The sequence below is a fragment of the Vanessa cardui genome, chromosome 22, assembly GCF_905220365.1.
Source record: "Vanessa cardui chromosome 22, ilVanCard2.1, whole genome shotgun sequence".
NCBI lineage: Eukaryota > Metazoa > Arthropoda > Insecta > Lepidoptera > Nymphalidae > Vanessa > Vanessa cardui.
The window spans coordinates 6,457,981-6,484,730 of NC_061144.1; the positions used below are offsets into that span (position 1 = coordinate 6,457,981).

General features: G+C 32.4%; 1 protein-coding gene across 1 annotated transcript in view; it reads left to right on the forward strand.

Moving 5' to 3' along the window:
* Window positions 1-26,750, forward strand: part of LOC124539435 — a 191,221-nt gene that overhangs the window by 59,033 nt on the left and 105,438 nt on the right. Inside the window, exon 2 of the mRNA XM_047116833.1 lies at window positions 15,478-15,809. Within this exon, the coding sequence (XP_046972789.1) occupies window positions 15,740-15,809 (70 nt within the window). The 5' untranslated portion in view covers window positions 15,478-15,739. The remainder of the gene's footprint in view (window positions 1-15,477; window positions 15,810-26,750) is intronic.

Sequence of the window (26,750 nt, forward strand, 5' to 3'; positions counted from 1 at the left end):
TGAGTGTCTTATCGTTTTTTTTAGTAAAATCTAGTTTCCGAAGCTGAGGTATTGATAGGCTTTAATTCAATGATGTGATATGATGATTCGAAACTGATTTTAGTAGATAATACGACAGTGTATATTGATTCTTAGCTCCCAAGGTAAGTGATATAAATGATTGATGAGAGATACTATAAATATATCCCCATCATACAGTTCTATTTACCAGTCCGCCTACGTATCATATATAAAAAGAATATGATTATACACTGATATTATGAGAAATCTGTTATAATTTTCGTCCTAATAATTCAAATCTTAATGTATAATGATAAGGCACTTTCGAGATAAATTTACCTGGAATCTCCGTAATAATGAGAGGGGAGTTAGAAGCATCAAGGTAACGCGGATACCGGGCCTCATCACAAAGTTTTTACCCTGTAAGTACTTGATATGAACCTCAAATTTAAATAACTCGGCTTCAGTGACGGCGTTTTTGAAGACATTCACTTCTCAAAATACTTATTATTGTGTCTGTTATTTTTTAATTAGAACGAGTAAAATAATTTAGGCTTTATTTTATTATAAAGTACACACATATATCGGCTAGTAACGCTCGCAGAGTATACAAGAGTCATGAGAGAAAATAAACTTGAAATCACAAACAAAAAATGTCAAAAGGAACAAAAAAGGCTCGAAATTTAAATATTACAATAGTTTATGTTGAGTATAATTATAACATAGATTATATAAAATTCCTAATATCATAAAGCTAGAACGAAATACAAAAATATTTAAATTATATAGCAATCTCGTCGAGCCATTTAATTCAGTGATTTATCGTCCGCTATTACTTTGACCGTACACTCCATGTATCTCTTATGTAATTGCTATGTACGGAACACATCTGGCGTTATCTTAGACCGCGGTCGGATAAGCTGTTTTCGTTTCATACATTGCTGTTTTAGAAACGACCATTTGTTTTCATACACTACAGCACCAGCAAGTAAATGGTATTATATACCAGTGTTGGGCAAATTTTAATTGCAATTAAAATTAAAGATTAACAATTAATTAATTGTTAATTGTTACTACTACAGTTAACAATTAATCAATTGTAATTGTGGAAAATCACAACTAACAATTATTTAATTGTTAACTGTATTAGTAACAATTAACAATTAATTAATTTTTAATTGTTTTGTTAATTTTAATTAAAAATAACAATTAAAAATACTGCTGTGAAATATAAAGACTTGAGCGAAAACGACGACTTGAAATGTTTTTGTTTTATACCTACGCTGAAGAAATATTTATTAATGCAACTTTATATTATATAATATAAAAATAAACACTTTTTTTCTGTGGAAAGAGACATTTAGAAAAAATAAGCTTAAAACTTAGAGTCTTTGACCACATTTTTATTCGTCTGTAGTCTAATACTTATAGCTTAATTTTCCTAAAAATTTACTAATTACATTTTGATGTATAAAGTTAATTGTTAGTTTTAATTGTTTTATAAAACAACTAAAAAAGTTAATTGCAATTATTTTAATTGTAAGTTGCAATTGACATACGTTAATCAAATTAATTTAATTGCAAGATGCAATTAAAAGTGTAATTGCGATTAATTTAATTGTAATTAATTTAATTGCAATTACTTTTTTAGTCAATTAATAAAATAATTAACAATTGCTTGATTAATGCCCAACACTGTTATATACATATACATGTGCTTCTTACATATATTAACTTATAAAACATTCAATTAATAGTTCATGAACAAATACAGTTCACTTTTGTTATATTTAAATGTTCGATTTTTAATTCAATAACGTCACAACCAACCGAAAACCGTCATACAAAAGGCATTATTTAGTCCTAAATGTATTTACATAAATAAATACAAACAGATTTAATTGAGAATGCACCTGAAATTGTTACTGAATGCATATCGAAATTGAATTTATTATAGCTATCGGATTTACGGTAGCGTATCAAATCAATATTACTCGTATATCCAAATGCTGATGCACATAACACGTGCCACGAAATCGAATTATAGACCAGAACGATACATACGAAGATATTTAAAGTACTATTACGATAGCTAAACTAGCATTTTGTGCTGTTTCAATAACTACTCGAAACTATGATCACGTCTAATTTGAATATCGATGTTTTGGCAAGTAACAGTTCGAAGTGATTTGTATAGTTTTGTATAAACACGAAAATTCTGCTCGTGGTTTATAGTCTCTGCCAATTTGGTCTGTTCTCTGTGCTTAAAGCAATTATTATTAAAAGTATAGTTTAGAACTAAGCCGAGATGACCTTGTGGTTAGAGCGCGTACATCTTAACCGATGATTGCAGGTTCAAACCCAGACAAGCTCTATGGAATTTTCAAGTCCTTAATTTGTGTTTATAATTCATTTCGAGCTCGTCAAATTTCAACGAAACTCTGGCACATGTGAATCCATTACCCGGACTGTAGCAGCGTGGTGGAAGAGCGTAACCTTCTCCTCAAAGGAGAAGGCCTTATTCCAGCAGTGGGAAATTTACAGGCTGTTACTGTTGGATCTTAGATTTGTAGATAATGGAGAGGTAATGTTATAAAACATATAAAGCCTTTCCATTTGAGGAGAAGATTTCGGGCTTCCACCATGCTGCTTCAATACGGGTTAGTGGACATACATACATGTAGCAGTTTTTTTGTGCATTTTTGACCAATCAGGTTAATAAAAAGATGATTTAATTATTTTAGAAATCTTTTTGAAGGATGTTTAGTAAAATTGATGGAGGTTAATGTTTGCGTACTAAAACGTATTACAATTTCTCGCGAATGAATTTACAGGTCCAGATAGTTAATAATATTAGTAGATAATCAAGTAATGCAAAGTATTATTACACATGTACGCCTTGTATGTTGCGAATAAAGTTATATAAATTTTAATTTCTTTATCAGAATGAACAATGGTTGCATAAGGTTGAATAAATGTTACGTATGTATTATTTTTGCAGCCGAGATTATTTTGTACTACATAATTGCAATTAACATGAATTGCAGCTCATACATTATTCTTGTTCGAAATTTAAATATTATAAATTTCGTATTAAATTTTAAAGTTATTTTTACTCCTTGGCAAAAATAAATTGAGTACGTAATACCATATTGGAATAATAATAATAAATCTTGATTCATTAAAAGGAGATTGAACAGATCAGTTTAGTTTTATAATTGGTTTGTACACATATTTAATTTCAATCAATTAGTAGTTCTGTACTCCTCGCTCGTTTATAAAATAAATGAAATGGTGAAGGTGGTGTCCTGACCAATATCGACCAGTGTGGCCACAATGGCCAATCTCAAGGATGATCAGCCAACTATGCATGATATTATAAAACACAAGTATAGCCATGGGCTGTTATACAAGACCTATCCTACCCACTAAAACCATCCTCGGGTTTCCACCATGCCGCCGAGTGGTGAGGCAACGGGATCGCCCAGGGCATGCAACCGCGATCCCACCAGTGGCAGCCGCCATGAGGCGGCTGAATGACAAACGTGGATTGCGCGCCCTCATCCTCCATGTGCTTATGTGACGAGCTTCCCCGATTCCGCCACTAGAGGCAGGGCGTCAACGAAGCTCCGCCGGTGATCGTCGGTGTAAAACACATGGGAGGCTCGAGTAGCGAGCCCTCCTAGCCGACGAGGCCACTCACATGGTTCACCCTGACGCCAACCAGGAACGTACCAGGAGCAGCCCCGCGGCATCCCTTCCGCCAGTCATAGCCGTGGCCGACGAGCAAGCTCAAGCCGGCCCCGTTGCCCAGGGTGCACCACGAGGAGGTGACCGACATGCATACCAAACTCAGGAATTTCAAGTTCTATGACAGGTTTTGATTTGATTTAATTTCACCGTAAGCTGATGAAACATTTTTTAAATAAAATCATCATCTTTCTAAAAACGGCCAGTAATTTTTTTTCACTTTTAAAATTAATTATTTATTAAATTATAATAATGTAGTAAACTACAATCGAGAATCCTCTTTATTTTTCAGCATTACGGCTGGAGTTCTTCAAAATGAGACCATAACTATTTTTTTTATGTGTAGCTATCAGTCTCATAATTATTGGGACAAAAATCGGCTAAGGCTATTATATATTAATAGCAAATAAGATACATACATAAATCAAAACTTTGCTAGCCCTTGTAAGTGGGTCCTAAATCTGCAGATGTTTTTCGGTAGAATATAGGCACTAGATGCATATGATCCTGGTGGCAACTTGGCCATGTACGAATGGTTAATATTTCTTACAGCAACATTATCTACGATGTGGTGGTCACCACATTTTTCATCTGGTGCCCCATTTGCTCGTCCACCCAAGTATATAAGAAAATATATCAATACATATATAATGATTTCAATCGTTATATATGTATTGACATTTGAAAGAACTACCGATTGAATTTAGCTGGATATATTATTTGGGTTATAAAGTAGTTGAAGTTTGCAATTTGTTCTTTACCAACAAAAAATCTTTTAAAATACCGTATTCTACGAATGTATTTTAAAATCAATTGTGAATTTTCAACCGACTGGAGGCGGGTGCGAACTATGAAAGTTTTAAATAAAAAATCTTCACTTCTTTAACTGAATTGACTCGTAACTCAGAAACGGTGTAACTTTGTAACAAGTTTCAGGAGTGACTTTTGAAGCATTTTTTTTTATAAACTTTCATTACTATTGTGATTTTTAAAACGTTTAAGTGCAATTTTATTTTAATGCGAATATTAAGTTTGATTTAATTACCTCGAATCAGAAATATATATTTTATGAAAGGAGGTTTTACTTTACTTTTTTTTTTTATTCTTTATTTAAGTAAGGGACTTTTATTTATAAAAAATATGTCAGTCCCATTGTTCTTTTACAATTTGTCTTATCAACACAATGTAAATACAACTTATATCTAGAAATTACATGACTGTTGATTAAATTAATCTTAAATTATCTTGTAGAGAGGCTGCATGTGTGCCAGAACTATATCATAAATATATTTAGCCGATTTGGGCACATTTTGTATAGTTTTATACTTTACTTTTTAAAATAGATATCATTAATTGCAATTGGGTCTGTAATATGATCAAAAATAGGAAAAACCTATCGCACTATAAAATAAATAAAAAAAATTTACTATCTACGTGTGCGTGACGGGTACCTTTGACATCCCCAAATGTCACGCTACTTTACAAGTATGCGTGTCCTTGGTAAATAATTTTTATTGCTATTTTTTTTTCGAAGCATTCTCTGCTTTTACATATAGCCAATAGCCATGCTATAACTTACTTCATAGTTTGACAACGCTTTGATAGTTTTTACCAACAAAAACTCCAACTTCCGGACAAATAAAAAAAAATTAAATATACTTGTAAAAAAGTAAAGTAAAGTCACAGCCTGCAAATTTCCCAATGCTGGGATAAGGCCTCTTCCATTCAGGAGAGGGTTTGGAACATATTCCACCACGCTGTTCCAATGCGGGTTGGTGGAATGCACATGTGGCAGAACTTCGATGAAATTAATCACATGCAGGTTTCCTCACGGTTTCCTTCACCGCCAAGCTCGAGATGATATAATTACAAATTAAGCACATATGTATAGTGGTGCTTGCCTGGATTTGAACTCGCAATCATCGGTTAAGATGCACGCGTTCTAACTGCTTGTTGCGATATTATAGATTCCAAAGCAAGTTTGTTTCATCAGCTCGTGTAAGTGAAAAGTACCCGGTGCCTTTTGCTGACAAACTGACATTTAAATATCAGTAGGAATTCATCATCTTAGGATAATATTATTGTTTTATTGTACCATTGTATTGTATGTTCCCGTTTATATCAGAAACTACTTCAGGAATATTTACCTTCAGAACTAATTTAATCACGATAAAGTAGGTATACGGTATTTTTTATTTTCAGTGGTTCAACTCTCAAAACATATCAGGCCAGGCATACACATAAACAGATAAAATATTACATCAGCACACATAATAAAGATATAATGGAATCTCAAAATGTTGTGATTTATCTTCCAAAAATATTTACCCTGGAGTCTGAGTAACTTAGTACAATAAAACAAAGTAAAACAATATAATTAATCGAAGTGATATTCATTGACACAATCGAAGTTTATTCAAAATAAACGGAAGCTTCACTCGCGATAGTCTGACGTCCATTAGCGAAGCGTCAGCCCTATATCCATTATTCAGTTCTAATTTCAATGATACGATACTGTTGTAAAACAAATTGCTTTGTAAATTCTATATTTTGTTTTTTTTTTATGGTATAGGTTGGCGAACGAGCATATAGGCCACCTGATGGTATGTGGTCACCATCACCCATAGACAATGACGCTGTAAGAAATATTAACTATCCCTTACATCGTCAATGTGCCACCTTGGGAACTAAGATGCCATGTCCCTTGTGCCTGTAGTTACACTGGCTCACTCACCCTTCAAACCGGAACACAATAATACTGAGTACTATTATTTGGTGATAGAATAACTGATGAGTGGGTGGTACCAACTCACCAACCATCAAGTAAATTTATTATGTCACTTTTTAAAACACTCCCAATCTATACTGATATTAGAAACGCGAAATTTACTCTTTCTTTTTCACGTTTAAACCCCTGTACCGATTTAGAAGAAATTGAGCATGAAGATAGTTTAAAGTCTGGGGAAGAATACAAGCAATTTTATTTAATTCGGGGTGAATTAAATGAAAGGGAAAACGAGGGGGTAAATAAATGAAAATCCAGAAAATTCACGAAATCTATGAAATAATTAACAAAATGTATTGGAAGCACTTGCGTAACTGGAAATTGTCTTTAGTCAAAATAAATAATTTATACTTATAAAATAGTTTATTTTCGACTACCAATGTTTGAAAAAAACTACTGCGGATATAAAAAAAGTGTTAAAAGTGGGTATCAAATGTGGGGACCAATAATCTACGATTTCTCCGTCTAGAACTTCTTAGTTGCCGCCCGGAGTCTGACAACTCAGAAGAACCCGGGAAAAAACATCAGAATTTGTTTTGTTAATCCAAATTGCCATTCCATTTGATTATTAAAGGGAAAATAGGTTACACTTATATTTGCACAGTTACTATTTGACTATAACATATTATAATAAGAGTCTTGATAATTGCTGTAATAGCTGTAATTGGTCAGGACATACCATATATATACCGGTTCCGGGTCGAGGCGAGGGACTGCGGCAAACGTCCAGGGTCGGCGGAGTTCGGGCGGATCAGGGCTCTAGCCCAGCAAGCCCTGATCGTCCGATTGCAGGAAGATCTGGGGTCACCCACGGCGGGCCTAGGGACAGTGGAGGCGATCCGCCCCCACTTGAGTCGCTGGGTCGAGAGGAAGTACGGCACACTGTTGTACAGAATGACGCAGGTACTTACCGGACACGGATGCTTCGGTAAGTACGTGCACGGGATAGCGCGGCGGGAGGAGTCACCCTCCTGCCACGAGTGTGGTGCGCCAGTGGATACGGCGTACCACACCCTGTACGAGTGTGCTGCGAGGGGGCCCCAGAGTCACACCCTTGCGGCGACTATAGCCGGAGACGTTTCGCTGCCGAGCATCATCAACGCCATGCTCGGAAGCGAGATGTGCTGGTCAGAGATACGCTCCTTCTGCGAAAGTGTCATGTCGCAGAAGGAAGCCGCGGAGCGGGAGCGGGAAGAGAGTGCCCCCGCTGACTCGCTCCGTAGAAGACGACCGGGGAGGCGGAAAAGGCGCCACGCGCACCTTCTCCCACCGCCTCAATAGGCGCCGCAGGGACTAGGGGGTCCCAGTACCCCGGGAATCACCCCTAGGTGTTAGAGGCCCGCATAGGTGGGCCGACCGTCAGGGCGTCACGGTAGCATGCGTAAGCGATCCCGTGGCGTCCATCGAAAGACGGAGAGGGTACCACTGGTTTTTTAGTGGTAAACCCGGCGTACTTGGGCGCACTCGGCGTTCAGGGCTCCGGGGAGTCCCACACACTTTCCATCACGTGGGGGAAGCGCGTAATGCGTTTTTCCAGCGAGAAAAAAAAAGGGCATAACAAATAAGTCCTAAATATATGTTAGTATTATTTATATATTTTAATTATTTTATATAACCAATATATATAATAACATATACACTAACCACGATTATTATCAAATAATTAGTACATTAAAAACATTACATTAGTAATGAAATTAATAAATACGTTTCAATTCGGTCTCAATTAAGTACTAATTTAAATTCACGACTAAATATCTAATCGAGGCGTATCGTTAAAATTTAATTTAAATTCGATCAAACAATTGTATCGCTCGACTAATTCATTCGTAACATTTAATTTGTTAAATCAACAATGATTTGATAACGACTATGAAAATGCATGTGAAATTAACGTTGTTGACTTAGAAATATTTTATATTACAGAAATTTCGACAAGTTTTTTTAATAAATTAACTACTATGTATTTACTAATTTTCTTCATTTATTTCTGTAATGTGTTATTGACGTGATATATTATATTACTGCACTTTTGTAATTATAATATTTATTGCTTTATTTTTAAAGGAATAATATTTAATCTCTAGTATTTTAGTAACAAAATATACGTTATTAATTTCGGGATATTTACCATGTTTTTTATTTTTGTGCGGTGAAGCTCGATATTTCGACATTTTCTACGAATGTCTTGTTCACGAGACTCGAACAAAAATAAAGAAACATATAAAAATAACCATGTTAATTTAATATCGTATATAAAGTACCTCAGTTAGTACCTTAAAAAGCATATTGTGGCCGTATTAAAGAGTCGCACACTTTATATTAAGTATAATTTTATGTATAACATATGTATGTAAGCGGAGTGACTGATGAAGTCCTTAAAAAATAATAAAGATTGATGTGTAATATCCCTTACCTTATCAATGCGCCACGAAACTTGGCAATCGTGATGTCACTTTTGTATCAATACACAACACTATCCTTATCACTATCACTCTGCAAACGCAAAGCTACAAAATAGTGCTGTTTAATTGTTGACATAACACCAGCTGAAACCAAGTTTGTCATCAGATAAACGATCCCTGTATCTTCAACAGATTGAATCTCTATTCAATGACCAAGTCATTCTCTTATTAATATTTTCAATGTTGAATTATCTTGTCAGAAAATTTAAAAATAATGAGACAATTAACGGTGGAAGTAATGTTTACACGTCGGCAGCATTGATACGGAGCATTTAAGACCTTATATGAATGTATAATACAGTGGTTATTTAACCCCGTAACGCTTAAGAAACCAAAACCCAATATGATGTGATGACGAATTTTATTTCTTTAATGCAGTACTTGGTCAAAGAGACCCCGTATTAAAAAAGGTACACCATAGCATTCTGTTTTCAACAACAACAACAACAGCCTGTAAATTCCCACTGCTGGGTTAAAGGCCTTCTCTCCCTTTGAGAAGTAGGTTTGGAACATATTCCACCACGCTGTTCCAATGCGAGTTGGTGGAATACATATAATATGTGGCAGAATTTCTATGAAATTTGTCACATGCAGGTTTCCTCACGATGTTTTCCTTCACCGCTGAGCACGAGATGAATTATAAATACAAATTAAGCACATGAATCAGCGGTGCTTGCCTGGGTTTGAACCCACAATAATTGGTTAAGATGCACGCGTTCTAAACACTGGGCCATCTCGACTCTGTTTTCAATAGGTATCATACAAATATATTTAAAACTCTCCTTCAAATAAAATAGATGCAGACTCCGCACGACGGTGAAATCTATGTTTTTCTAAACCGCACCGTAAAGGAGACACATAGAAAACGCATTATACCTCGCATGGGAGGTGTTAATTAGTTTCAATAATAATCTCACTTGTGGGTAGGCCTCCAACAAGGTGGTCCGACGACTTCGTGAAGGTAGCGGGAAGCCGCTGACTGCAGGCTGCACAAGACCGGTCGTTGTGGCCATCTTATGGAGGCTTATGTCCAGCAGTAGATGTTCCTTGGCTGACATTATGATTAATAATCTACATTAAACACACGGCTATCAAATTTACTCAGTAATGTATCGATGAAATCAAGGTTCATTCGATACAGTGGTATCGTTCGACTCGCGTTTGTTACATCCATTTGCGATACATTAACTCCGACTGGTTCCATTATTCGGTACTCATTACGGCGCTCAGCCTTCAGCTGTTTACAGTTGCAACGTTTTGAGAATTGCAACAATAATTCTGTTTTTTTTTTCAGTTTCCATATATAAATAAAAATTATATTTGTTTTTGAAATATATACCTAGTAATAAAAATTCTTCTTTCGTTTAGTCTGTGTGAAATCGTTATAAAATAAATTTTGTGCTAACCGCGATCCATCTTAAGATCAAACCGTATGTACAGTCAAAGTAAGAAAACCTTCGTCAGTTTTCAAATTAATTCCTATATCGAGACTTAAGCTCTTAGTACCTTTTGAATCTGAACAACAAATCATTGCGACGCAATATTATGTCGTTCTCGATCGGTAAAGCGGATGTTCGCTCACACAGAGCACGACGAAGCTTTTCTTACCCCAACTGTACATATAAAAGACAAATAATTATTAATTTTTAAATACATACAAATGTGTGCAAGCATAGTTGAACTGCTTTTGCGCACATTCTAACATTTTGACATGCAATACTATAATTATACAACCAAACTGGATAAATGATAAGACAAATCTACTTTTAACTCAGGAACTCAGGATGCGCAGCCTTCAAGTTTTTAGGGCGTAAAATATTCTATTTGATGCAGAAAAAAAATTATATATTTTTTTATTAAATATCCTTTTAATTCTTCTTTTTTGTCCTCAGTTCGAAAATAGAATAATTTGTAACATTTTTTTATAACGATAAAAACTCTTATTGAATATTATAAACTTTTTATTCTACGTTCTGAGCTCGCAAGTTTAATATGTCAAAACTAGATGGTCCTTGAGCTACCTCGTTAGTTATGCTTTCGTACTGCTTTTAGATTTATAAGTAGAATATTCGAGTTAAATTTAATTGACTTTCTTAATAGTAAAAAAAAAAAATTAATAGCACAATTTTATATTTAAATATTTTTCCTAACATAAATTAAAGACTGGCAGAGATTATTTTAAGCAAAAGAAGTATGAAAAAACTTAATTTAATTAGTAAAATACATACTAATATTTTTTTGTTAATTTGGGGAAATTTATGTAATAAAAAAAATACTGTGGTGTTTTTTTTTAAATTGCTGCAATGTCCTAATCCGTATAGGACGGAGATATTATGATCTAAGAGATCAAGCTTGAATCCAGTTAAGCACTATTAAGGGTACAAACAAGTACTTATTTTGTTTCTATTATTCAAAAGGTATTCGGCAGTAAAGGAGACGAAGTTAGAAACAGGTAGGAACAAATTAAAGTTATGTATCCAGCAACCCGCATTAAGAGTTGTGTTTGTGAATATTCTTCAAAACTTTGAGAACCTTTGCCCGTTTACATTTTTTTTAATAGTATAAATCGGATTATTGCGCGAGCAGGATTTATTAGGACATCAATCCTTATCCGATATCCCTTGGTTATCCATTGTACTAGTAGCGTATACAATATAATATAACCAAAAAAAAAAATATTCAGGGAAAATTTTAATATAGATGCATATTGCAACACTATCGGTTCTAAGACTCCATTCGAAGATAGCCGTTCTAAATAACTAATTGTCAGACGTTATTTAAAATTTAAACTATATAAATGCTAATATTATAAATGTAGAAGTAACTTTGTTCCAGTTTCATGCTATGAAGCAAGCTAAGCCCCAAAGCCTCGGTTTTTTTTTTAACCTGACATCTGATGCAACAGATAAAACTCGAGCAAAGCTGCGCATGGCAGCTAGTACTAAATAAATCGACTAATTAAATTGTGACTTCAAACAAATTAGAAGTTTTTTTATTTATGTACCTACCTATAAAGTTTCGATTTTGTAGACTATGCATTTTACTTGTTCGACATGACGTTTCTTGGCAAATTTACTGATTCTAGATCAAAGCGAAGTAGAGTAGTAACATAATAAATAAAAATTTTAACAAAAAGAAAAACCAACTTCAAACAAAACACTATTTTAAAACGAATGAATGTGCACTAAAAATTAATAAAAATAATTGCGTATTCGACATATTTTTTAGAGTCCTCCTAAGTAAAATGAAATGAAAAATATTAGACTACTTAAAAGTCGATTTACGATTATATAACGTAGTTATAGTTATTGTTATATTTGGAGCCGAATTGATAACCTCCTCCTTTTTGAAGTCGGTTGAAAAGGCAAGTCGTGTGTGTGCACTAGTTATAAACTCGATGACAACTTCAAAAATATTGAAACTTGTTTAAATATTTTAATGTAAAAATTCCGAAACTATCGTTCACTCTCTATGCATTACTTCAGAAGTGTACTTTAAAATCAAATGTACAAATTCGAATAACTTAAAACGGGTAAGGACGGCATTTGAAAGTTTTAATAAAAATCTTTCTGTATGGAACTCGCTTAATTTGGAAGTCAAAGTTTTTAACGAGTTTCGTAAGCCACTGCCAAACCACTGAAACTAGGCTGGACACCTGTTTAAAATACAAAACAAGTTACAGTCGGAATGATAAATTATACATTTCACTAAATTATTATGTCTTATACAGACTGCTAATAATTTAATTCCAATTCAAATTAATTTGAATATCTATAATCTATTATATATTTTAAAGGTTTGTTTGAAATCGTGTCAACTCGGAATAATTCAAGTCTGGCTCACAAGCCTGTCTGAGTTACCCCCTTTATTATATGTATATTCCACTAACCAACAGCAATATTCTTAAGTATCTGTTTGAAGAGTTAGCTAGTAAATACAGGCAAAGTAATATCACATTGGTGCTGTAAGGAATTGATTATAAACGCATTTGCAAAAAAAAAAAACGGGGCCCAAGACTTTTCTGTACAACTATAAAAATCTTTAGCAAAAGTGGTTTTATATGCATAAAATTAATTATAAATAATTGTTTATATATTTAACTCATTCAACTTCATTTAGTAATATAAAGTAAAAAAAATGTTCCAAATTTGAAATTTTCAAATTTATTAAAAAAAAAGTCGGTTCGAGAATTTGCTCGCAGTTTGTGTTTAGATATTGTGCTATTAATAAATAAAAACGAGTTTTAGTAATTTCATTGTTTTTAATGGCATATAGACAGAGTTACTTTCACATGAATAATATTAGTATATATGTGATAAGTAATACTAAATTATATTCTAAATTATTTTATTTAAGCAATACATAATATACAAGCTTTCGTGTTTTATTTTTATAATAGAAATTCAAAACATTTCTCGCGATTGCAGAGATAGCAAACGTGTAGATCGTTACAGTACATCAAAACAAACATTTTACTATTCCAGAGAATTTGGAAGAATTCCAGAGTACCGTTGTGTATAACAGCTTAAGAATCGCGTTCAAACTCATTATTTCAACCATTAAAAATAGTATATTCATTTTGTTCGTTGTATTTTATTTAAAGAAACTTATACTCCTCGTAAAATTTAATAATGACATAATATGAATTTATATGGTTAAATATTGCACGTGGATTTAAACCAAGATCAACTTTTCAAGTCCGGAAAAAACGTTGAGATTTAAAAGGAAGTTAAATCATGAAATTGGTAATAAACGAACCAAAGACAATATTAATAACAAAAATATATCGGAGCCATTAAGTGTTAATGAGCCGAGATGGCCCAGTGGTTAGAACACGTGCATCTTAACCGATGATTGCGGGTTCAAATCCAGGCAAGCACCGCTGTTTCATGTGCTTAATTTGTCTTTGTAATTCATCTCGTGCTCTGCGGTGAAGGAAAACATCGTGAGGAAACCTGCATGTGACAAACTTCATAGAAATTCTGCCACATGTGTATTCCACCAACCCGCATTGGAACAGCGTGGTGGAATATGTTCCAAGCCCTCTCCTCAAAAAAAAAGGGAGAGGAGGCCTTTAGCCCAACAGTAGGAAATCTACAGGCTGTTACTTTACTTTTTTTTTTTTTTTATTAAGTGTTAATACTGGTATCAAGCCTTGATGGTCCAGTGGTTAGAACGTGTAAATATTGAGCAAAGATTGCGGATTCAAGTCAACTCTGAATTTTAATGTGCTTAATTTGTGTTTAAAATTTATCAAGAGTTCTGCAGTGAAGGAAAACATCGCGAGGAAACCTGCATTGGTAATGGCAACGAAATTGCATGTTGCCTATGCATGTACATCCACCAAACCGCATTAGAGCAGCGTGGTAGAATTTGCTCCAAGCCTCCTCTTCAAAGAAGCCCAGTGAGACATGTTGTTACAACAACAACAACAACAGCCTGTAAATTCCCACTGCTGGGCTAAAGGCCTCCTCTCCCTTTAAGGAGAAGGTTTGGAACATATTCCACCACGCTGTTCCAATGCGGGTTGGTGGAATACACATGTGGCAGAATTTCTATGAAATTTGTCACATGCAGGTTTCCTCACGATGTTATCCTTCACCGCTGAGCACGAGATGAATTATAAAGACAAATTAAGCACATGAATCAGCGGTGCTTGCCTGGGTTTGAACCCGCAATCGTCGGTTAAGATGCACGCGTTCTAACCACTGGGCCATCTCTGCTCCATGTTGTTAATGTGAACGTAAATTAATAAAATCAAAATGAAAAGGAACGAAGGAGGGATGAAAGTAATAAATAAGTGTATTAAAAACATCGCGGCTGGCAATTAAATTTAGGAAATAGTTGTGATAGTTTCCTTGAACCTGTAATTACTCTGACTCACTCAATCTTACAGTTACAAAGCAATACCAAGATTTGTTAGAATAAATTAAGAGTTAATAGTACCCGTACAGAATGTTAAACTGTCTTGTCTATGTGTGGTATAAATACTATACGCGTGGATCACGTATACACACACACACACACACACACACCTATAAGGTGTTCTTTTAACTTATTTTATCTTATAACATGAGATCCTATTTTGTTAATTAATTGCGCGAAATGAATACAAATATAATGGTGAATAGTTTGACGAATTAAGCTGTGAATGAATAAAATAAATTTAATTTGACTTATTTCTGAAGTTTTGTTTTGCTTCACGTTTGTTTTTCTTAGTTTTAAAATATTTATTATCGAATGAATCCTATATATAATTATATTAGGTATTTTTTTAAACACTCGTTTTATCAACAGTCATTGTGTATTTAAATCAGTAAGCCATTATGGTCCAAAATTAAGCTATCTATAAATTTGAAGCCTGTTCTAAATATTATTAGGCCCATAAAAATGCATCCATTTATAATTTCTATGTGATATGATTTTGAAAATTAGTTTTTAGTTTTCTCGTATTAAACATGTTTCATTTTGTTTCAGAGCCGAAATTGAAACCAGTATCGTGTAATTCTAAAATGGAATCTTGGCGAGGATGCAATCAGATACGGCAACAAAGAAAAAAGATATCGTGAATAAAATGTTAATAGCAAAAAGAAAATTTAAGGAAAACCATTAGATAAATTCGAAAGATTAAATAATTAAGAAATAAACGACGATAGTTAATTAGTTGATAATGTTAATAAAGTGATAAATAAAACAGTGAATATTGTAGTCTTAAAAGTGTTAGAAGTGTTAAGAAAAAATGTTCAAAATGACAGTTCTACTTCAAGCTCTCGTAATCTGCATGACCTGTATATCTTTGCAGTTCATAGGTAAGTTGTATTATATAATTTAAATTAAAATAAGAAAATAGATCACAGAGATGAAAAAAAAGAGAATGAAAGTTCCAAATTCAAAAATGTTTATAGTGTCTTCTTTTACGAAGGTACGTCCACTTTTTCATGTCGTTCGTGGAAAGGCGGAGTGCCTTAGAGTGTAAGAATTATTGGTTTACGTAACATTCGTGCATATTCAATTTATGTATATTAGACGATTCGAAGTAAAGACAAAAAAATATTACAAACATTTTATTGTAAATATATATTCATACTATTGTTCACAAATCGTATAGTTATTAAATAAAAAAAAACTAAGTAATTACACAGATAAATACAAAATAGTCATCAATGTCGTTTCGTCAATATATCATATACATAAAGACACACAAATCACTAAATCTACTACAAAAGAAACGTTAGAGAGCATTCGTGGTGCGCGGTAAGTCTTGAATGTAACATCAATTCAAAATGGCCGCCTCGCCATCATTGACGTGATGTTTGACATTAACACTAAACCGCCGTTTAAGTAGCATTGACACTATTTTCCAACCAGTAGAAATAAACTAACTGGTGCAGTATGTGCCGTCAAATATAAAAAAAAATAACATCTTTAATGAACGCTGATAGTTTTATGTGCAGGAGTAGGCCTTCTTGAGTGAATAGATCAATAAATGGCTAGTATGATGTTCTGTAACCGACTACTTGGGAGTTATAAGAGTATCTATCTCACTTTTAATAACCTGTACCAGACGTTCCGAAACGAGTTGTTATGATTAGTCATCGAAATTTAAGCAATGTCTACTTCCAAAAACTTAAGATTTTTTACGGTTGTGAGTTTGGATTACAACACCTCGAAAACTACAGCCATATAAACTATAGAAGGCGTTAATGTTTACTGAGGTAGAACAAGAAATAAACAAAAGCTGTTTTATATAATAGCATAGTTATGTATGTGTGTGTGTGATATTTGAGAATGTTTGTTCTCATTTTGCAGTATCAACTAGTTAGTGAAATTTCACAACAGCTCTTGGAATATGTTCATGAATAACTACTCCTTGATAGTTATATGTTTCTGTAACAATATCAAGATTCGGTTCTGCATTTCCACATGTTTGAATTGCGTTAAAACGATGTTGTTACTAACATTGTTTACTAAACAATTAACAAGAAATTACTTACCGTCTATTTTTTTAAGGGTTATGCATATTTAGTTAAAAAAAGTGAAGTATTTAAGCTGCGTTATTCAAATACTGCTTCTAAATTCAAACAAAATCACACACTTGACTAAAAATTTAAGACAATTTTGATATTGGTAACAAATAATATACTGTTATAATAAATGTTATATATATCTTCTTTGGGTCAATGTCGATATGTACTGCCGCGGATTATACCACAAAAAACAAACTTTGTATATAAGATATATGTATTGCTCATTGTAAAGTGAACTGTAAGGTTCTTTATGGGTTATAAAGTTCTTCTTTAACCTGAATGTTAATAGTAAAGTAAAGTAAAGTAAATAATATGTTTTTTGTATTATTTATAAATGTTAATAATATGTTTATATTGATTATATTTTTGTAAAGCTAAGGTATAGCAATATCTTTTTTCCAATAATAACTTAAATTTTTATTTTCTTCTCCAGTGAATCCTAACTTCGTAAAATACTCTGATATATAAATATAATAACAAAATTAGTTTGGCAGAACTTTAACCATCGAATTTGATTCTAATATAAAATATTGCGAAATTAACTTTTTCAATGATATATAAAATCTCTTGCTTTCCGATAGTATGTGAGTTCTTGAAGTGTTTACCAAAAAAGGAGCGATCACAATTTGATTTGACCAATTGATTTGCGCAATATTAGAATTACCAGTCATATGGTACCAGCCTATTTTCGGGGCGAATAAAATGTTAATAATACGCCTAACTAAGATATCTGATTTTACATGTCACTGTAGTAGTCACGTATGTTTATTATTAATATTTACTTCTGGATAAATATTGTTATCAGCACTGAATTACCAAGTATAGTTTCTGTCATGTTCTGATAATAGATTTATAGATAGCTGTAGTTTTATTTATATTGGCCATTCTATATATATCTAATAACTAAACCGAGTATATTTACTTAAGCTTAGCTTTGCTGCTTTGAGCTTGTACCATATTGTAACTTAATAGTTTCTCACATGTATCCTTAATTTAACGTTTAAGTTTTTACTTTAATTATACATTGGTATAAATTTAGTGAGCAGTCTTCTTTTCTATCTCTGCGGTATGTCTTTAATCAAATGAAAAGGTGAATAATACAAAAGAAGTCTTTAAGCTTCACTGTTCATACAAATTTATTACATTTTATTATTATAATAGATTTTTCTCAACCATATTACAATAATATATGTCTTTCCTACGCAATTCATGAAATGCCATTAGCTATTGAGCATCGAGCGTGCCACGTATTGGAAGTGAATTACTCCACATTAAAAACTTTGTTGATTCTTATTATTTCCATTTTTTTACCTTAACAGCCTGTGAATATTCCACTGCAAAGGCCTCCTCTCTTAGAAAGCACACGTGGTAGAATTTTGATGAAATTAGTCACCTGCCTATGTCAGACCTGCTTATGTCAGGAATGTTCTTCTCACAAGTAATAAATAAAATAGTTGACCTCAAATTAAACCCTAGCAGACTCTTGTTATAATACCCACAAAAGTTTCAATCAAAAATAGCCATACAAATTTCAATCCAATATAAAAAATTTAAACACAAAGCTATATATGTTTTCCTTATCGTGAAGCCACCTGTATTCGAGTACCACTTTTAGTGTGCAAAGCACCTATGATGCGTGACTTAATCTTTCCACTTCTACTCGCTTTGAATATTGAGCTCACGACGGTTTGGACGGAATTTTATGACGTATAAAGTTCGTATTATGAGAGTCGAGATGGCCCAGTGGTTAGAACGCGTGCGTCTTAACCGATGATTTCGGGTTCTAACTCAGGCAAGCACCGCTATATATATTTATATGTGCTTAATTTGTGTTTATAATTCATCTCGTGCTCGGCGGTGAAGGAAAACATCGTGAGGAAACTTGCATGTGTCTAATTTAATTGAAATTCTGCCACATGTGCATTCCACCAACCCGCATCGGAACAGCGTGGTGGAATATGTTCCAAAGCCTCTCCTTAATGGAAGAGGAAGCCTTAGCCCAGCAGTAGGTAATTTATAGGCTGTTACTTAACTTTAGATATTAGATTAATTGATATGAAAGTATTTATCGCTAGTATTACTTAGTAATAAAGTCCGGGATCCATAGACCATTTTTTCATAATCATGATTTTACGTGTATACATGTTAATTTTTAAGTACTACTGATAATAATTTAAAAATTTGTCTATTGATATATCTAAAAACAGCTCCAACAATGTACATCATAAAATAATGTACATTTAGAACGAATTTATAAAAAATAATCAACATTAATATTAACGTGAAAGTAAGTTTGCCTGTATGTCTGTCGCTCTTTCAGGACCAAACCGCTGAACCGAATTTGATGAAATCTGGTATGAAGCAAACATGAACTCCTATGAAGGACATAGGCTACGTTTTTTGCCTGACACATGACAACCAACACCCAAAACGCAAGCGAAACCGCGGGCGACTACTAGCTTTATATAAATATACATACGATAATTTAAAAAAACGATAACTATTGTTTTTCTCCATTTTCCATCTAAAGTTGTTCATTTAAATAAAAGTTGTTATATAGTTAACGGTGAATTTGATTCGAAATTATTCATACACGTATTAAGCCATGATAAAATTCCATATCACATTTGCATTTAAAACAAAATATGCAGCGAAATCAAAAATGAAAAAGAGCATTTTAACGCACAAACTTCACAAGTATAGCCTGAGGCCAACACAAAAGAGCTAAAAGCAAAAAGCGCTTCATATTTCGAATGCACCACGTGCCAACCCTCCGGTCCGAATATTCGAGGCCTTCCAAAATAATTCCACCAAAAAGTTCCCCTGGAATACTCAAAGGCGAACATTGTTAGTGAACCACAAGATATATCATTACTGTGTGAAGGTATTATGTTGTGTTTCTCTTACGAATTTCCTTGGTCATATTTGTCTTGATGGACTATTTTAATTGAAGCACCGCTTATAGTAGTAGGAGTAAAAACAAAAGATTTTTTTTCGTCTATTTGTGATTTTTCAGAAACTATAGTCTAATATAAGTAGGGCATTGTCAATAAGTTATTCTGAGTCAATAAGTAATTTACCGGTTCGGGAAAATACTCTAACCTGAGAAGCACCGGCGAAAGAAACTCAGTGTGACTAAAGTGCAAACTAAATGATTAATTCAATGATTATGTTTAATCGATTGATAAAGTCAGTTTAGTTTAAAAATTATAAGGGTAATGTCTTGTAAACAGATTCTATTGTGGCATATATCTGTTGCGTTTTTAATTAATTTTTGTGCCATTTTTGTGCCATAATATTTGTGCCCCAAAGTTAAGAAAATAAAAAGCATCATAAAAAATGACCTAACTGAACCTAACCTCACTTTTACTATAATTCAGATATCTCGATTCCTGGATTGCATAATTTTCCAAAATTCTTTGTGGAGAATTGTTATTATGAGTCCTTCGAAATAAGACACTTTTCATTTGTATAATACTCGGGCCCACGAATGTATGAAACGGTTGCATTCTCCTTTAATATATTATCTTATATCATATAATCAACACTTATCATCCTAATATAAGTTACGTTTCAAATAAATTGAGAATTACAAATAAACATCTCTCAAGGGAATATGAATTTTATAGTCGAAAGAATATATTTTTTCCTGTATTTAGGAGCCGAGCTTTCAACTTAATAAGACAAGTGAAGGCATTTGTAGGCAACGCTTATATATTTTCTAGAAATGCCCGACTCTTGTAGAACTATATACTACGGATAGCGAGGTTCTTTAGAATTATTTGTAGATTTTAATCAGTAAAATTAAATGTTATTATCTTAATGTCGTATGAAGGTATAAAAAAATAATGTAATAAATTCGAAAGGAATTATGACTAAATTATCAAAAGCGTCAGACGTCCTTTCCTTTTGAGAAGAAAGTTATTATCCTTACCACCACGCTCATTTTATTCGGGTTAGTGGATATAAATACACAGTAATTTTTGTCAAGTTTGTTAAATTCTATATTACAAAAGAATAAAATAACTTCTTAAGAACGTGTGTGTGCTGAAGTATGTCTCGTTTTTTACAAAAATGACTAGTCGAACGGATAAATAGGCCACATTAATGAATGTGAATTTGTCATTATTATTATATTAGCGATATAAGAAAAATTACTTCCCCACATCGCCAATATATACAAAGAAACGTAAAAACTAGATGCTATGTCCTTTGTGCCTGTAGTTGTATAGACCCACTCAGTCTTAAGAGCGAAATATAATATATATAAGTATAGTATGTATATTAGATTAGTAGAATATAAGGCGAGTGTGTAATACCTACTCAACAAGCTTGCACGAAGACCTACTACCGAGTACCAAGACATTATCATTATCATTGATAAATCAAATCAAATCTAAATATAATTTATTAAAGTGGTCTCATAAAGACACATAAACCTTATGTTATTTTGTTGAATTAAATGTAAAGTTTTTCGGAAAGTAGATTCTACATATAAGTAAAGTAACTAGAGTAACATTCGGTAGTTACTTGTTTCCATAATTTTAAATACATAGTACGTTAGTAAAGTACAATATTTTTTTATATAACCTGCCTAGAATCAATAAATACTGAGCCAAACTGTTCTATATTTAATATAATCTCGTATTAAATACTATGCCTTATTTAACATTGTTTATTTGTTGACGTGAGCATGATATTTCACTATTTGTTTAATAGACTATGTCAAAAACAACTAATCTTATAATAGCATACTAGCGACCCGCCCCAGCTTAATTATCTTTATAACATGACCAAATTACATAAAATCATTATAAATTTTTGCCTGTGTATTTTTTTTAAAATTAACCTACATTACTGTAAAATTTCATCCAAATTCGTTCAATTGTCTTTTCGTAAAAGAGTAACATACATACATATATCCATCCTCGCAAACTTTCGCATTTATAATAGTAGTAGGATATAAGCCAATGTACACTTATATACTTTGTGCCCCAGTAGATGAAGGCACCCTATCCTTTAGAAGATAAAAAATCATAGTATTAAAAAAGTTAAAAAATAGTCTTAAGAAAATTTCATAATAACTCAACAGGTATTTAAGTATTTGAAGTAACCAAGTACACTTATATAAAATAAATCTTTACTAAGAAATAAAAACAGCTTTGCTTTTATTATTTTCTGTTAACTGCGTAGACATTTTTCTTATTTCTCTTTTTATTGTTCTAATAATAAAGCACTAAATTCTCAAGACCTTCATAAATTCTGAATGGGAGTCGTTAAAGATAGTCTTTTATTTACCTGCTTAATACAATTAAGTGTGATAGTATTTTATTAGTAGTTTTATTTCAGTTGTGTGCTATAATAAACACATATTACGACTTTGTAGATATGTGGTAAGTTAATAAACATTTCTACTCATAGAAATTGACATACGCACAATTTCACAAATTTCAGCTTTCATTTTGTTACATGGGTGTTGAAAGTTTGTATAAAATTTAATCTTTTTATAATGTTATAAATATAGAATTTGGTGTTCAATCTTCTACATATATATGAGTAAAAGATAGTCGGTAATGTGTTTTAAAAAGATTCACGACTCAGCATATGAGGAAGTTAAATTTAGTATAAAAAGATGCGGAACTTAGTCATTTTTGAAATTTCGGTGAGTTTCTGAACAATGTTTTCCATCCCATCGTACATGATGCCTTATGTGGGATTCGCCGGTGTCAAGAACACCCGGTGTACCATAGCTCACCGAAACGTCTGTACGGTCGGCGGTGTATTGACATTGTAAGGGATAATTGATATTTCTTACAGTGCCCATTTCTGCTGGCGGTGGTAAGGACTTACCATGGTAAGGATTTACCAAGTGGCCATTTTCTATTCTCTCAAGCTTATGTATATAAGAACTCAGATGGTCAGAAAAAGAGTTTTTATCGGCCCTAGTAAAAAATTTAATTTAAAAAAATACCTATATATAACAGAGCTCAAGAATCTGAGACTTAATAAAGTAGTCTTTCACGTGATAATTTTGATACGAGATATTAGTTCTCCTAATATTATACTAACGTACATTTGAATAATTGAAGACCCTTCTGAGATTAAGTTACTAATAATAGAATGGTTGTGTAAGAGGCTGAATCAAATTTATTAGTATAATAAGATTTGCTACTAATTTAAGTTTATTTTATAACATTGGTAGGTGCTCAAATAGTCCTGATGATATGTGATCATTGCCCATACACATTGGTGATATACGTTATTATATTTTCTCATGTAATCAACAATGGGAACTGATATCGTCTTGTCCTTGAAGTTACGTTAGCTCACTAACGTTTGAAATTGGAACACAACAATAGTAATGATTACTTAATTTTATTGTGTTCCGGTGATTTGTGGAAAATTCACCTCAAACGATTCGTCTAAAACAATTCGACTAAAGCAATTCGATTGTTTTAATCGAATTTTCCGTAGACGGTTCCGGTGGTGCTTGGTGGTAAAATATGTATTACAAAAATGAAATATATAGTACATAAGTTAAAAGAAAGAGAAATATTTTTGAAAATGGAATTGGAACAAGTATTTTCAAGTGATATTTAGAGAAATAAATAAAATTACACTCAAATAACACGTTATTGGCTGTACGGTCTGATAGCAAAATGTACAGATCCTACAAATTTGAAATATGGCGTGTGCATTTCGACGGCATCCAGGCTTGTTATTTCGAACCTTTTCACCAATATGATGCTTTAGCTTAAATTGAAGACAGAGGCGACAAGGTATTTTATAGCTAAGCCTAAACTAAAAACAGTGGAGAATTATGTAGATTCGTTATTTGTGAGTGACGGACTATACAGACCACGCTATTTTACTCTGCGACATATTTATTTATATTATTTAAGGGTATTGGTTGTCATAAGCTAGAAAAATAAAGTAGTCTATGTCCTTTCTTGCAGTTCATGTTTGTTTCAAACTAAATTTCATCAAATTCGTTTCAGCGGTTTGGTCGTGATAGACCAACAGACAGACAGAGCTACTTTTACATTTATAAAATTCATATAGATTTTTTTTCGAATAACATATAGATTTTGATGTATGTATATATGGAATTCGATTTATTTATACAATGTAATTTTCCCAAATAAATAAATATTATTTGTATAAAATATGATTGACATCCTGACAAAAGTTTCTGTGTCGGGGGAATACAAATACATTAGCTTAGTTAAATATTTTTTTCAGGGATTGAACAATTATTAATATAATGTTATAAGGCAAATTATATTTAGTCTGTAGATAAAAAACAAAACACTCTTTAAAAAATATTAATAACTTAAGCAATATATAGTGGAATCTTATTCTACAACTATTCGTTTCATGAAATATTTCATGAACCCTAAAAATGTCCTTATTATATTTATGAAATGCGGAATATTTTTCATCTTAAACAAAAACCGAACCATATTATATATTATATGTTACATGAAAAGCTGCTACTATCGTAAAACTCCTATAAAGCGTAAATGGAGCTGAGTTTTTCGTTACGCCTGTACGGCCCATAAGCCTTCAAACCTATAGAAAAATATGTCATAACTTGGTTCTGCGAAACACTATTTAATAATAATAATTATATAAAATCTATTTTCATATTAAACTTTTTAGTTTTTAATTAGATTCTCTTTATCATTCATATTGGAACTCTTTTGTAAAATTTAAATTTAGAATCGAATCAAAACTTACTAAAAACGTACGCAACTTTCAAGTTTTAATTTTTTATAGTTTCTGAGATTTAATGATTAATCAGTGAATGGTATTTCGTTTTAATATAAACAGTAGACCTACCCAGGCTGTATATTAACTATAAGTGTTTCACTGCTATGTTGTGCATGTATTATACCTCGTTCTTGAATCAATCTATTTAAAAAATTCGCATCAAAATCCGTTGCGCACTTTTAAAGATCTAAGCATACATAGTAATGTATAAATGTAGTAATGATGATGATTATTGTAATGATATTTTATACATAGTTTATTTCTTAGTCCGACAAATTTAACTTCGACTCGAGATAAAACGTTTGAGAATAAGATCATTTTGTAGTCAACCAAAGATCGCCCTCTGTTGTTTACGACAGTGTTTCGTACAAAATAAGCTGTCCTAATATAATGGACTGTTTAAGGCTTAATATTATTAAACAAGAAAGTAGTTGGAGCACCAATTTGCCTCTTTAAAAGTTTCGCTGCCAGCAGAGCTACTTTTGCAGTTGTTCGAGTATTTTTGTCACGGACGATCTTTTATTTGGGGTAATTGGCTGCGATTAGATTATGCCTTTATTATCTGATGTCGATGACTTTCAAGATCTTTAAGATAAATTTAAATAAAGTTATATTTTCTGTTATTTCGTTGAAGTTAAATTTGAACACATACATACGTTAACAACCTGTAAATTAGTTGCTGGGCTAAGGCCTCCTCTTACTTGGAGGAGAGCTCAAAACCTTCTCTTCAATGTTAGAAGTTCCACTTTACTGCTCCAATGCGGTTTGATGGATTCATACTTGGCAGAATTTCGTTGAAATTAGATACATGCAGGTTTCACAACGTTTTCCTTCCGCCGGGCTCGAAATGAATTATAAACACAAATTGAGCCCATGAAAATTAATTGGTACTTAACCTATCAAGGGTTCAAACCTATCTCGGTTTAAACCCGCTTTCATCGGTTAAGATAGGCGTTTTTATCGATTTGTTAATTTGGATTTAAATCTATATCATTACAATAATTCAGAAATTACATCACATTGGTTCTTGATGTTCTTATTTTTTTAAATAGAAAGGCCGATTGTTATTTTGTCGACCTAAATATGTCACTAAATATTGACCACCCTTTAAATTGTCAATGATCCATCAACATTGGGAACTAGATACTACGTCTCTTGTGGCTGTAAAGTATGACACTTTGAATCACAACAGCACAAAGTATTATGTTAAGGAATATATATAAAAATATATAGAAATAAATCGTAATAATCAAATACAAATATCCAGTGTTTAAAAAGAAGTAAAAAATAGATTTAAATTAATATTGTCTTTAAAATTAATTTTTTGAAGTTGCATTTTTCACAAATTTTGAAAAGAGATAAAGAACGTGATAATTCAAAAATGGTTCATTTTTGTACCATGCATATGGGGGTTAAAATTACTGTAAATAGTCACCCCTATCACCTCCTAACGGGGATAGGTTGAATAACAAATAACCATGTTTATTTCCAAATGAGTATTATGACTGGATTATTATAGATTTTCTTTATATTTATTATACATAAATAAGCTTTTAAAAATAATTACTTGCTGTACAAACTTGTTTTCAACAATTAAAATCAAAATCAATAACCCTAACATGAGTAATTTTGTTTAAAATAAAACTAGAGGCATTTATTATTATTGTTATATATCAGGCTTCAATGTATTTTTATATTATAAAACTTTCTTTAATAACAAGACCTGCGTGTCATAGTATAGTATCATCATCAACTACATATAATAGTTACTAATAAAGCAAATTGGAGAGAGATTAAAATATATTAACATGACATACGATTCATATGTATAATGCTACTAAATTAAACGTTTATCTAATCCTACATCATCCCTACATTTATCGTACCGTAATAATTTATCCGTATAACCTTAGTCAACGAATACTAAATTGTTACGTCAACTAGATAGAA